General features: G+C 38.0%; 1 protein-coding gene across 1 annotated transcript; it reads right to left on the bottom strand.

Annotated features, from left to right (window-relative positions):
* Positions 1-921: 921 nt before the first annotated feature.
* LOC103721034 (PH-response transcription factor) lies at positions 922-12206 on the bottom strand. Its single transcript, XM_008811063.6, has 9 exons — positions 11726-12206; positions 11569-11637; positions 5226-5282; positions 4970-5045; positions 4679-4783; positions 4371-4577; positions 1755-1797; positions 1420-1498; positions 922-1339 (listed from the first exon to the last, which is right to left on the bottom strand). Exons 1-9 carry the CDS (start codon positions 12011-12013, stop codon positions 1247-1249), a joined length of 1017 nt encoding a protein of 338 aa, XP_008809285.3. The 5' UTR covers positions 12014-12206; the 3' UTR covers positions 922-1246.
* Positions 12207-15412: the final 3206 nt, after the last annotated feature.

The following is a 15412-nucleotide window of genomic DNA, read 5'->3' as shown; positions in this document are numbered from 1 at the left end:
TGGCACTCATGCACTTGATCTTCAAACCGTTGTAACTACGAATTACTTACATCAAAGTCATTCACAAAACACCCTCTCGAATCACTCGCATGCCTATTTTCTGGTTATAAAAAAAGATGATGACCAAAATGTCCTAAGACCAAGTACTTTCATTGTGTTGATGAAATCACCATCACACACCAATATCTCCTTCACCTTAAATAAGTCAGTTGAGTAAATACTGACCTTATTGAAAATCTTTAATATCATGGAGAATGACCTTGCAAAAGAAAAAACCAATTACCAAACTCAAATCTCCAACCAACTTCCTCCCATATGAGGCCTTGCCGCTGTCATTCATTCCTCTTGTGGTCTACCTAAGAGGGATCATCAATTATGATTCTAACAACTAGATTGGTGGCATGAAATATTCATAAGATATGACAAATGCATACATACTTAACAAAACAATCGAAGATTGGATAATTCTAAAATAATAACAATAAATGCACATAACTATTAAACGCGTAGGAGGTGAGATTCTTACATGCAAATATCTTCTGATCCAAGAAAACGTTGAATTCTTGCATCATTAAAGACTAGCGGACCAAAATGTCCATTTCGTCACTTAGCTAGTTAGCTGGCTTGAGCTCAACAAGTAGAGTAAAATTTCTTATCAGAGTAAAAATTTGGTTTTGATTAAAATTAAGAGAGTCATTTTATTAATCAGCTTTTTCATTGTACAATTGGACATTTCTCTTTATAGTTTCTAGGTCTGAGCCTCGGCTTAACAGTGCCAATCTTTTACTTCAGCGAGCTGCAATAGAGTTTCTCAAAAATCCTATAAACTTTACTATGAAAACTATAAACCTTCAGCAACATTTTCCTGAATACTTGACAGTCATTGCCATTCTGTTATGTTAAACAATATTAGTGCATATGTAGTAAAACAGATCGTTACCTCCCGCAATGTTATATCATCTAAAAGGAAGATGAGACATTGGTCACCCATTCCTCTTTTTACAATTTTTCCAAAGTCTCGGAAGATTAATACCATTACAACCATTTTACACACTGATTATTACAGGTAGTGTTTGAGTATAGCACAAACATATAACCTAAATTATCTTACAATTAAATATTAACACAAATAAATAGAGCTCACCATTTCATACATATGAAAATTATGAAAGAAACAACAAATGGGAATTAACATGACTCATCCAGCTCTTAGAGGGAAAGCATATCATTTCCACCTGTTTCCTACTCAATGGAGATTACGGGTGATCAGACTTTCAAATATGGTGTAAAGATCCCTGTTGTCTGGACCAAAAATCTCATCAACCTTTTGAAGTGTTTCCTGGAAATGGACCAAAAGAGTCATTGAATCAAGTTGGAAATATGGTGATAAAGCTGGCCAGGGCTTGTATCTGTTCATACCTCTCTTGTTTGTTTATGTGCATTCAATTCTTTTACATTGGCTAGAAAAGCATTGAACTGCTCGTAAGACAGACGGCTCCTGAATGAGACAAAAATAAGATATGTATGTTATTATAGCATCACCAGCAATGTTTAAATGGTTTTGTTGTGGACCCTTTTCTACATGAAAACAAGTTCAAGATTGATACTTATTTCGACAAGCGGCATCTGTTTTTTCCTCTCTTTTTTTTTTTTCTTTTTTTTTAGCTGTTGCCCCAAAAGTGCAGGAAGTAGTAATATTGTTATGAAAAGATTGATAAAATCAACATGCTTTGCGAAATACACTTTGTATGTACCGGACTTGGCGAAAGAACTCTTTTCCATCAACTCGGGTCCGTCCTGAAACAAATTATATAATTGGATAAATGACAGAATCAGCAAAGATGGCAGCTCTTAAGTTTATTAGTCAATATGCACAAACAGCCATACTTGTGGTTAAGGTAAGATATGCTCATGATAATCAAGCAAACATTTCATATCAAAATGTTGGAATGCACCTACATATGTAATTGATTTTGAATTCAACAACCAGAGGTTGAGCAAGTCATTGATGATGTTTCTTCCTAAATGGAGCTGCTGCAGCTTTACATACATGCTCCCTTATGCTAAATGGTATTTATTAGGATGATGCTGAAGGGTGGCCTAAAAATTGTTGGAAGAATGGATTAAAGTGTCCCTCAACATGAACTGTACTATCTTACGAGCATGTGGCATTGGCATGGTATCGGCAGTGTATTAGTGCTAGGCACACAAATGGATAATGTTGGACACCCTGTCTGAGATTGACAATGCCAGAGTTACTAGAAGTTCTAGATGAGGAAATTAAGAGACTTTCTAAATAAGCCCTCCAATAAGGTGTTGGCCCAAGAAGGGTCATATCTTTTTGAAATATATCGGAATATTGTAAAGAAGGATGTCTGCTCTTAGTTGCGAGCAACATCAGTAGCAGGTGTGGGAGCAGATGTTGGTGCGGGGAAGTGGAAATTTCAGAAACACAATGAATTATGAAGTGCTTAGGAAGCAAGTGCAAGTTCGAGATTCCAGAAAAATTTCGCAATGGGTGCTACTTTAGGTAGAAGATTCTGGCAACTATGTGTTTGCTAGGGTTGAAAACTAGCTGAACTTGAGCAAGCTGAGGTCAGCTCAAGCCTGGATCGAAAGTTTAATGCCTTGCTCGAAATCAACTCAAGCTTGCGACAAGCTAGAAACCGCAAGCTCAAGCTCAGCTTAACTTACTGCCAAGCTAGATTGAGCTCGGCTTGATTAGCTTGTTAAGGGCGACAGGAGCAATGGATAAAATTTTGTCAATGATGATAATAGAGATAAAACATATGATGGCAGCCTGATCTCAACCATATTGTGAAATTGACCTCAACCCGACCACCACCTTGATCATTAGTAGAGAGGAGGAAATGGGCGGAAAAACCACTACTCGAATCTTTGAGGGTTAAAGATCAGGAGAATAAATGAATTTGCTGGCCTAGGGTTGGGTATATGAGATTGGGAGAAGAGAGGCAAGATGTGAGAGTTGCATTATCCTGGTTGATTGCTAAGGAGAGAAGGCCGAGGGCATGGGGTACTTCAGGTTCGAGCTGGGTGTTTGGGAGTAGATGAAGAAAAAAAGGGAGAATGAAAGGAACAAGTTGCTTTGCGAAGGCGCAATTATGATAATGTGTTGCCTGTCCATGAAGCTCTATGTTCCTTACAGACAGCATTCATGAGTATTGTTATGGCTATTAAGCACGACACTAGCAAGCATATACGAAATTAGAAAGGATTTCTTAGAGGCAGTTCTCATGCATGTGGGGTTTTGTCACAGATCAGTTAGGTTATGGGCTATATTATTGAGACCTCTCTGCATTTGTCAATGGATTCTGAATAACTTAATTCAACTCCATGATGGAGTTATCACAAGGCTTCCCCATATCGTCTCCGACACATCATCTGGAATGCTCAAGCAAGATACACTTAATGGGCGAACCCAAGGGTTCCAAATGGAAGCTAATCATTAAACAATCATTCATCAGCAATTTATTGATCATTGCCCCCTATTGACGAAGGCCAATCTCAATAATTGCCATTCCTTTGGAGAGATATTGGCAGATTACTACAGCAAGTCATCCCAAAGTGAAACCTATAAATCTATGTGGTGACTGTTGAGCTAGGCATATAAAATTTTAGGGGAAACAAAAGTACATAAGTAAACACTAATTACATTTATCAAGTAAGACTGTCATTAAAGAAATAATGCGCCATGAACCTTTTGCTAATTTGTATGTCATGTAAGGCACAAAGAAATCGTAACTATATTTTTATTTTTTGCATTTGTGAGAAATCCTAGATGAAGTCATTGATATCACAAGCTAATATCCATTCTCAAATGTTCCACTATCTTTGGGTTTTTTTAATGATTCGAGTTTGACCTAAAATTTTGAGCTCAAGCAATAAATGAGCCAAACACAAGTTTCATCTGTCTTGCCTGATTAAGCTTAACTGTGTATAGACAAACTAGAAAAGTGAATAATTCAGTAACTTAATATTATTGATAGCATACCAATAGAAGTGAATAGATATATTTCTGGAGAATTTGAGAGTGAAGCAATTCCTGAGTTTTTATCGACAATATACTAGAGTTTGGCATGCACAATGCATGTGCAAAGAGATGGACAACACCCCCATGGAGCCTCACAAGCATGCTCTGGAGGTTGAGCACAATAGTAGAATAGATATTAGACTACGTTATTTACATCCTATGTCCTATATAGCCATCCAAATCAAAACAAGTTCATATGCAATATAGCAATCCGATATCAAGAACTACAGGTAAAAACAATACTGGCAACACATTTGCTCAATAATTTAAAGTAAGCATGCTATTTCTTATAAGATCTATAAGAATATTGAAACCTAACCTGTTTGAGCTCCCGGGTCAAAGGGAGAGCTTAATGAGTGGTGATGGCTTGATGGCAAGGAAGAAAATATCGATGACCTTTCATCAAACAGGTTCCTTGTAGTTGAAAATGAAATAGAACGTCGTCTAGGAGGAGAATCTGGTGGTGTGAGCCTTGGTGTGCTACCCTGTGATGTTAATAACACATATGGTTTGCCTTGTCTGGAGCCTGCAAGCATATCATCAGTGAGAATGAGCAGTTTTGATATTAATCAAAATGTACAGTTATGATTGAAACTGAAAATGCCAAAATATGCCCAATTGGCATACCATCTGTTTCACTATAACCACCATCCACTGAAATTGAACTTGCAGTCTCTGAGAACTGACTTTGTACAGAAGATGAGTTCAATGGGGGCAGGGCTGGATCCTTGTCTGACAAAATAATCCAAAATGTTCTATAACAGTACTTACATTTCATGTCACAACAAAATGATTTAACAATAGATAGACTAACATGTAATTCTTTATGATTCTTATTCTAAATGATGACATATACCTGAAGTGAATACAATAATAAAAAATGAATTCAGTGTATATAGTGTCATCGTAATAGAATACCTCCACCAAGTGATCCGGTTAAGAAACTAGCAGTGTCTGTCATCTTTTCTGGAACCACCCTGGGAGCTCCTATTTGCTATAAGAACATGATTTTAGTCTAACCACCATGTTGTTACTCAAATGGTAAACTACGAAATTTGATCTATAAAAATTGAAACGGCTTGATTTTCAGCTACTCTTTTTTGATAACTAAAATGACTACATTCTGAGAAGTAAATTAGTGATTACATGAAGATTCTCGAACATTATAACTTACAGGACTCTCTTCTTCCTCCTGAAGTGATTGCATGAGTGTTTTCTTGAAAATTTGCAACTGCACAAGCCAACAACAATCATGACATAACAAAAACCAATTTTTAAAATACCATCTCGATTGTGACAAATACTATTCATAATTTCATACTGCTCATTATGCTGCCAAAAACTAGTCTTTACATGCATCAAAATATCCGAGGAAAATAAACTAAACAATATGAATTAGAAGAAACTGGTCACTGTGAAAAATCTGTGTAGGTGTTGTGTGGCTTTGAGTTTGACCAAGGAATATGGTAGAGTTTCTAATAAATTATGTTAAACCTCCCATTCTGCACTTGGCATGCAGTCTAACTTTTGATAGAGAAATGATTATCTATCTAAAGAGATTACCCTCAAAAAGGTAGTTCAAAGATTGCAAGAAAATTGAACTTTTATGTCTTGACAAAAGTTGATGAAATTCTGAAAAATTGACAAGAATAGCCAAATTGTTCTAGCAAATTAAACCTTTTATAAGCATAATGGAGGGAGTGCACGGTTCTGCAGAATATGGAAATCAAAAGTCATGTATTCAGGACTCTTGAAGATGAATTCGAAGCCAATATGCATACTGTTGAATTAAAGCAACGAGCACTTGATTCAGTAAGCGAATATGATACCTAAGGAGAAAGAATGTTACTGATTTTAAAGGTATACATAACATAGGCAAAAAAAACATTGTAAGCTTAAAAGACTTTTTTTTTGAAAAAAACAGTAGACACACTTATGCTCAGTAAGTTTAAGACGCATGTATAGTGCTCTATAGAAAAACTATGGGTTCATGTGGACTACATTTAACATGTGCAGACATCCATTATTTTTTTTGGAGAAAAATTACTGAAAGGATACAATAATTGCTCTCACAAGTGCAGGAAAACCATCTCTCATCATGGCATAAATTCATCTTGATCAGGAGAAATCTATGAAACCATCATTGACAAAGAACAGAATCAATTTTAATCTCCCAAAGAACTGCATTCTCAATATAAACAGTATGAGTAAACCAAAAATAAAAAGCAATGTGTCAATAAGAAAGATACAAGGAAAATTAATAGCACAGAACGAAGCAGAGAACTATGCCGTGGAAGTAAGATATATGAACAAGATTTTCTATTTCTATACTGCTAAATTCATACCAATGAAGTATGGCCCTTATATTATTTATCTATGACTTTGGCCTCCTTTCTAAAAAGTTCACTCCAAATGATATTTAGCATGTACTGCCATCAACGTAAGAAGGTGGCGCAGGCCCAAAAGCATGATTGCTGAACCGAGCTAACCTGGTCTCTGACCAGGTTGGCTCTCGAATGGAAAACGGTTCCGGCCCCTAACCGACCAGGACCGGCCGGAACCAGCCGGAAATTGACGGAACCGAACGGTTCTGTCCGGTTCGAACAGGCACCGATCGCCGATCGGTATGGGTCTCGGTACCGGTTCGACGAACCTTGCCTAAAAGCACTTTGGAAGACCTCTGCAACGCTTCAAATGTAAGTGGAGTGGGATTATAAGGTGGCGCTTGACCTGCAAGCTTTTGATGATTGCAAACTTTTGAAGCCCTACTAGTATGAGGATGACATTGTAGGTATTAGCAAATTTAGAGTTTCACTAGAGTCAAACCATGTGGATTTTTTAAGCGAGACAACGTCAGTTACTTGCATCATTGAGTTATCTTTCCAACATATCTTGAATCACCTGAGTAGGAAGTCTGGAACCAAAATACGAAAGCTGTGATATTGCTAAGTCTGACAGCTAGATCCCAACCATTCAGCTCATTCAGATGCTAAAATATATGCCACTAGAGTTATTCCATGTGGCCTTTTCAAGTGAGAACTTCAATTATTTCAGCATTGAATTAAATCTTTCCAACATACCTTGATTCACCAGAATAAGAGGTCCAATGAGGAAGCTATGGACGAAGTACTAAAGATGTGAGTGCTGCTGAAGTTGCTAAATCTGACAGCAAGAACCCAACCATTCAGCTCATTCAGATGCCAAAATGTACCCCACTAGACTTCCATAATCCATTTTTCAGTGCTTGTAGGTGTAGAAATGGTTGGATGGCCTGTACACAGCAGTAGAAGCTCTAGACAATATCCTAAGTGCGTCCTGACTTCTCAGAAGCCATGTAACCACCATTTAGGTGTGGGTTTAGCTAGGAATGTTCTATTTTCTTTAGGATTAAATAATTTTAGTCGGTTTTCTAGAGGCAACCATGTCCTCGTCAATGTAAGAGGCCCTAGAATACTATAAATACTCCAAGTAATCCACTCTTTTGATACTATATGCAAAATACAGAATATTGAAGGTTCTTCTTTGATGTGACTCTACTTTTGCTCCGGTGTAACTCCATAGCAACCTTGATGCAACTCCATGGCGCTTCTTCCAATGCAGCTCTAGCAGAGCCCCTTGTTGAAGCCACAGCAACATTAATGGGGCATGAGAAAACCCAACAAAGAACTGTTTGACTGTTGTTGGATTGAGTGATTGTTGGGTGAAACTCTAACTAGTTATAATAGCTAAGATTTTCTTTTCCTTGCATCGATAAAAAATGCAAAATCCTAAAGAAATATTTTCATCATTATTTCTTTAATTAGATAACTCAAATTCCCTTTAAGGTCAAAGAACATTGGATGGGCCTCTTGGTGTTTAGGCACTACAAATTATCTTCTCTTCTATTGCAAGCAAAATTAATCACATGCTTCCACATCCCAATTAGGTTAACCCTAGCTATCACTTGAGCCTAGCCTCTAAACTTGTGAGACCTTCCCCTGCCCCTCCATAGGCTGGCCAATGCCAAAAGGAAACCCTCAACCTCTTACCTAAGAAACTTGAACAAGTATGATCTTCGAATAGAGACTCAATATACTCATGGGGAAGATGCAAGAAAATATATGCACAAAGGTATGGTAAACTTGAGCAACGCAATTCCACTACATAGAAATTACAAAATTGAGTTACAATCAGTGGTTTCCTAAACTTAAGCGAGAATCTAAATTCTAAATGTGATCCTATTAGGCATACAACTGTTCGGACTTAACCTAAAACTAACTAGCCCAACTCACTTATTGTTTCGAGGTGGTGAGGTTCTATGAAATTGGGTCGGGGAACTTAGGCTGATTCCAACTGTCCCCAAGTTAAATTAGGTTGCAGTTGAGTCTAAACCCAAACCGAACTTGACCTAGTCCAATAAATAAATAAATAAATACATGTTTTATATAAAATGCTTGCATGTTTCATGTAACTGGATCATTAATCTAGTTGAATTATAGAATTGTTTAAGTGCTACTGTTTATGCCGTTCATCCATCAATTTTGATGGACAACTAAAATATCTCAAACTTGTATTCTATGTTAGAATGCAAACCCAACCCAAAGTTTGGACAGTCTAAAGCTCAGCACAGCTTGGAACATTTGCAGCCCTTAAAAGGAACAATACCTTGATGAACATTTCACACAATATTTAAATAACATTTGAAGTTCAAGTATAGTCACTTTATTCTGTTAGCAATGCAACTTGTTTGGGCTTAACTTGTTGTTTTGGGTTGATTGAGGTTCAATGAATTTGGGTTAGGCACTTGGGCTTGGGATCCAAGATTCCAACTACACCTCAAGTCGAGTTGGGTTGGGGTTGAGCACTTGAGCCTAAACCCAAAATGAACCAGGACAAACCAGACATAGTCCAATAATATAAATAAATGAATACATGTTTTATACAAAATGCTTACGATTCATGTAACTATATCACTAGTCTAATTGAATTACAAAATCGTGTAAATTCTATTATTTATGCCTTTCATCCATCAATTTTGATGTATGGATAAAATCTTTCACACTTTTCCTCTAGAATGCAAACTCAATCCAAAGCTTGGATCATTTTCAGCCCCCATATCAAAAAATACACTGATGAACATACACACCTTGACAAAGACACACACACATTTTACACAAATCTCTAACCACGCACACAGACACATACGCACACACACATGCACCGGAGCTTTAACTTAGTATCCACTCTCGTTCATCTAACTGAGAGATCGTGGGTTCTCATCCAAGTGCACTGGCCCTCAATATTTTTAGCTCCCTATTTACCCCCGATAAAAAGTCCCGATTCTGCAAGCTTGTTATCGATTTACCTGAGAGCCTAATTGGGGTTGGGTTGGGGTTGTGCAGGGTGTCTTGTGCCTCCCTTTTTCAACATAAAAAAAAACATCCACACATATTTATATCCACACATCCACATTTCACACCAATCTCTAACACATACACACACATAGGTGCATACATACATACATATATACATACATGCATACATCTTTTTCTACAAACATACATACATACATTACATGCATGCATTTGTGCTTGCATACATACATACATATTTTTCCTCCTATTTAATCACATAAACTCAGCATTCTACACTATAAAGAAGAAAAAAGTCATTTTTGGGCAGTCAGTCAAGATTGTACATGCAAGCCTTTTAGCTTAAAAATTTGCAGACCCATTCTAGCTCTCTTTTTTTTGGTAGTTGATTTTATAAATAGGGCTTCAATTTGGCATAGGGACGAACACATGGTTTCTTAAAGAAGCACAATTCTGTCAATATAAGCAGTGCAGAAACATTGAAACTAGTGTGCTTGCAGAACAAGATCACCTAGGACAATTTTTGAAAATGTTATAGTAGTACTTTATTGTGTTGTTTCATTGTGAAAACATAGTCACTTGGGAGTCTGATGTAATATTCTTTCTGTTAAATCCAAGACAAGGTTCTAAATCATTGAGCCAATTAAACACAACAAAGGGTTGGTACATCCATGAGATGTCCAGATGTATTGGCTGTTAGAACCAAGAAAGGGAGTATCGAAACCAGCATCCATGCCGGTTGGCTGGTGGGACGGTATGATACGTACTCACGCCATGCCATCCCGGCGTGAACCGACAGGTAAAACTGGAAAGGAGGGGAGAGGGAGAGGGAGAAGGAGAGAGAGGAAGAGGAAGAGAGAGAGAGAGCGGCGGCGGGGGGTGGGGGGGGGGAGGTTGGGAGAGGGGGCGAGAGCGGTGCTCGAAACAGCGGCAAAGGAGGGGGGCGAGAGGGCTTTCGAAGCCCTCTTTTCTCCATCCATCGGAACAAGGGTGGAGCCTCTATTTCGAAACAAAAAAGGGCATCCACTCCTTTTTATAATTTTTTTGAATTTTTTAAGTGAAGTCGGCAGCCACTGCCGACTTTACTTTTTTTTCTTTTGAAAATTTTTAAGCGAAGTCGATAGTATCAAGTGGATGCCAACTTCACTTAAAAATTTTCAAAAAAAAAAAATAACAAGTAAAGTTGTCAGTGGCGGCGACTTTACTTACAAAATTCAAAAAAATATCTATAAAAAAGGGCGCAAGCCCCTATTTTGTTTCGAAACAGGGGCTCCGCCCCTATTCTGATGCACGGAGGAGAGAGGGCTTCCCTTGCTCCTCTTTCGGCCGCCGTCGGCCACTCTCTCTCCCTCCCTTCCCCCCTCTCTCTTTCTCCCTCTCTCCTTCTATCGATTTCTCGATCCGAAGGCTGGAACCATCTCAATCCGCCGCCGGTACACTTCTATGTGGAACAGTTCGGTATGCCACGAACTGGACAGTTCAGGACGATTCCGCCAATGTTGGTTAGAATAGATAGTATATTATATAATTTTTATTTTGAAAAATCAATTTTGATTGACTAAATTATAATTTATACTTTCTACAGCTAAGATTACTCAATTTAGCTACAAGTGCATGTTTTATTAAAATATAAGTAAATTTAGCAAATGTAAGAAAAAGTGTGGAAAGATCTTTTCACTTTTCTTTTCTCCCCTCATTAAAGGATATCAATAGACATCGAGAAAAGCAAGTCTCAAATTATTTTCTGCGAATTCATAGTTCTATAGAGAAAATGCATATTTGGCAAGGGAAAAAGAGAAAAAAAACTAAATTATCATTAAATGCAAAGTTGGAAGGGCTCTATGAATCAACACAACTTTGAAGCTCATTAGGTTGTTTTGGGAGGAGGGAGATGGAGAAGAATAGTTTCCCTTTCCTTGTAACGGTCTAAATAAAAATCTTGAAGTCCATGCATGAGTAGAGACCACTATCAAGAATCATCAACTACACTACAAATGAATCACTTTTCACACTTTCTCCATTGCAATAACAAGAGAGAAATGCAAAGCAAATCAAGGTAATTCATTAGGAGGAGTTCTCATAGTGACATATATATATATATATATATATATATATATATATTTAAAAAAAAAGTAAAGAGACAAAGAAATGAAATTAAAAGCGTACCTTAGAAGCATCTCGGTTGAGCTTCTTGATGGTGTTGGAAAGCGAAGCATTCTCGCTCAAGAGAGTTTCCTGCACGCATCCAAACACCATAACCCATTCAAAATCATGAGAATTCTGAAAAATATAAAAGAAGAAGAAGAAGAAGAAAAAAGAAAACCTTTTCCTCGTGGGCGCGGGCGAGGCGGTCGGAGACGTCGGCGAGGGAGGCGTCGAAGGTCTCGACTTTAGCACGGAGCTCGGCGACGAGGTCGTCCTTCTCGGCGAGGCGCTGGCGGAGGTGGGCAGCCTCGGATTCGAGCTTGGAGATGCGGGTGGCGAGGGCGATGGAGGTTATCTTTCGCGCCACATCCAGCTGCTCGAAGGGGTCGGAAGGAATCACCGATAACACCGCCTCGGGCAGACCAAAATCTGGCGGCCTCCCTGCCGATTGGTCCTGCGCTGCCATCTATCCCCCACCCAATTTTTCCATCAAACTTTCTTTTTTTATAAAAAAAAAGAACTTTTTTGGTGCTACACAGATCCTTTTTCTTCAAGAATAAAAATAGGTGGGCGGGGGATGGAATGTATGGATACCTTGAGGGATTGGTTAGATAAAGTATTGGATAAGAAAAGGGGGCACATGTGGTTGGTGATTATTTTTCCCAAATGTGTAATTATCCGTACTTTAACATAGATAGAGTAGATTTGGCTAGACGTACAAAGAAAAGGGGCATGAGGTGCATGTATCATATGATCGGCAACTTGTTAGAAATAAGTTGAATAGTTTTGAGTTACGTGGGTGATGGGGGAAAAGTGAACCACCCCACGAAATACAATTAAAGCACCCGAAATTGATGGCAAGCATAATCTCAAGAAGAATGGCCTCAACAAGCACGGTCTCGACAAGAATGACTTCGACGAAAATGACCTCGGCAGGATGACCTCGGCAAGCATGACCTCGGCAGGCATGACCACGGCTGGAACGACCTCGACAGGCATGATCTCGGCAGGAACGACCTCGGCACGCATGGTCTCGGCTGAGCAAAGCCCTATTGACCTCGAGCGACCCCGACTCCACCAATAGTCAAGCTGGTCCGCCTAAGGAAAGGACCGTCAAATCCTCCATATCCGAGATCAAATCCCGCAATTTCCGCCTTAACAGCTGTTAATATTTGAATTCACGCAATCTCAACCGATCGCCAACTAGCCCGAAATCTTGGGCCGTTTAAGGTAACTCATTTAAACCAAGATTTGCGCAATCACGCCCGATTGCGTGTAACCACTACACCTCCTCCTATAAAAAGGGGGGAGCTCTAGGGGAAGATCTTCTCCTCTGGCCAGAAAATACCTTTCCATTATCTCCAAAGCCCCTCTCTGACTTAAGCATCGAAAGGCCTTCGCCAGAACCTCTAGCCAAAGGCTTTTTGCAGATCCGTCGGAGACAGCCGTCTGCCACCACACCGCAGCAGAAGCTCTTCCACCTCGGCTTTCGGTCGCCCTCGGGTCAATTTTGTCAATTTCCCAGCAACAGTGGGTTCGATAGATTTGAGCAAATCTAAGACAATTTTTTTCTTAATTTTAGGCTGATGTGATTGGACATTGTCGCCAAAATTCTATTTGGCGATCCTAGAGGCTTAAAAAGCGCCGGTCAACCTGATATGGAGAATAGGGTGTTGATTTACTGTAGAAAATATAGATCTGCACACAAAAAAAAGAGCAAAAAAAGATCGCTGGAGCTGATTTGACACAAAAAAAAAAAGAGCAAAAGAGATTGCTAGAGCTAATCCGACTTAGCAATGGTGGAGGTCTAGAAAGTGGCGGCCAACCTACTATAGAGAATGAAGCATTGGTCTGCCATGGAAAAATATGGATCTGCACACAAAAGAAGAGCTACAAAGATCGTTGGAGCTGAACTGGCATAAAAAGAAGAGCAAAGGAGATCAGTTGGGGTATTTCCGATGCTTATAAGACTTTGAAGAATAGCAGAAAAGAGAAAAAACAAAAGTAGTGTCTGCAAATCTGGTACCCTAGCCTCCTAGCCCAGAATGCAATCTGGAACAAAGTCTCATTACATGGTTTCTAGGACCGGGCCACATCATGATCTAATCCCAAGCAAGACTTGCTGCTATAGTGTGTTAATTAGAAGGGGAAAAAAGAGTGGCTTATAAGAATCCAGAAGTGTTCAGAGTAGCTAAGATATTGCTTGCTGGCCCTTCGGAACCATCAGTTGATTGCTATGATATTATCTAAGCTGATCATTTTCCACAGGGAGACAAAGCAAAGTTTTACATCTCCCCGCCATATTGTTGTGACCAAAATATCACCTTGTTGAAATCTACTGTAAGCATTCACTGCCATGATGTAGGTGGGCAAAGGTTCCTCCGAAAAGTTTGATGAACCATTGTTTTTTTGTTTGCGTGGTAACATTAGGCTTGATTTGGTGTGGTGTACATAAAATGCTCAGAAAAAAAAAAAGTTTGGTAGCTTTTCATGCTGTTTGCATGATGCAGGAGCACACTATGTTATGCATCAAAATAAATGCCCAAAAAAAGTTTCAAAACCTCTTGGTTTTAGTTAGCTTAACTCTATTATGCACAATGCAAGAGCTTTTTCTTTTTACCCCTTTCTTTTTGGGGTTCAAAAGAAGCACAAGCTTGAGAGCTAGAAAGCTTCTTTAGAGACAGTCCATTCTTCAATTCTTAGAGAGGGATCCCAAATAAGAGCTCTTATATTGTTCTATATAAATAAAGAAATATCTACTAGCCCCCAAAAAAAACTAACGTTGAACATTTTAGCAAGCCCTTTTCAGTTTTAATTAGCTTAATTCTATTACGCATGTTGCATGAGCTCTTTCTTGTTCGGGGATTGAAATGTTGCACTGAGAGCTAAAAGCCCCTCCCTTCTCCAATAGTTAGACCCCTCTTAAATCTCTCTACTGTTAAAATTTCCTATAATTTTAAGAATTAAAAATTAGAAATATATTAAAAAAATTAATTAGGAAATTTCTTATAATTTTAATAATTAGAAATTTTAAGAATTAAAATTTTCTATAATCTCTCTATTTTTACTGCTAATAAATATTCTGCCTAAAAAGGGACACACCAAGTAAGAGCTCATTTATTGATCTATGTAAACAAAAAATTGATTATTATATATATAAAAAAAAACTAATCTTGAATTTTTATTAGCTGATCGATGTGTGAGTCATCCATCAAAATCACTTCTTAAAATTTCCTATAATTTTAAGAATTAAAAATAGAAATGTATGAGTGATTATATGAATTGATATACTTCGCATGCTTATTTTCAGTATATTATTATTATTTATTTTATTATTTGATGTATCTAACTAAAATGTTCATTACTTATTAAGCTGTTTAGCTTATTATTTTATATCCTACCATTTTTCCAAATTGAGAGATTTAGTTTGACCCAAAAATTGATTTTGAGAGAACAACTAGAGATAGAATTTTGCCATTTTTATTAGATCAATTGTTTATTAAACTTTAAAATATTATTAGTTTGTAAGAATTTAATTTTAACTTAACTTAATTATTTAAATTAAAATTTAAATATTAATTATTTTAATCTATTCTACTAATTATTTATAATATCGTGTTGAGATGCTTTGTGTGCTTGTAGAAAAAATTCGTATAGAACGGTAGCCGCAGCCTCTGACTTAAGGCATGACACGGTCTTTGAATTTTGTTCTAGGACAACTATTACATTCTGAAAATTCATGACAGCCATTCTCAACTTTACAGACTTGCCCTCTCCAGCCTCCACAACGACTGGGATTCCAAAACTCTCCAGAGAGGCTCAATAGCCATCCCCCAGCTTAGATGAAGAGAACCGTACTAACTGA

The sequence above is a fragment of the Phoenix dactylifera genome, chromosome 17, assembly GCF_051530095.1.
Source record: "Phoenix dactylifera cultivar Ajwa chromosome 17, Ajwa_hap1_PhDact_Kaust_v1.1, whole genome shotgun sequence".
Classification (NCBI taxonomy): Eukaryota; Viridiplantae; Streptophyta; class Magnoliopsida; order Arecales; family Arecaceae; genus Phoenix; species Phoenix dactylifera.
This window is presented reverse-complemented; position numbering and strand designations above follow the sequence as displayed.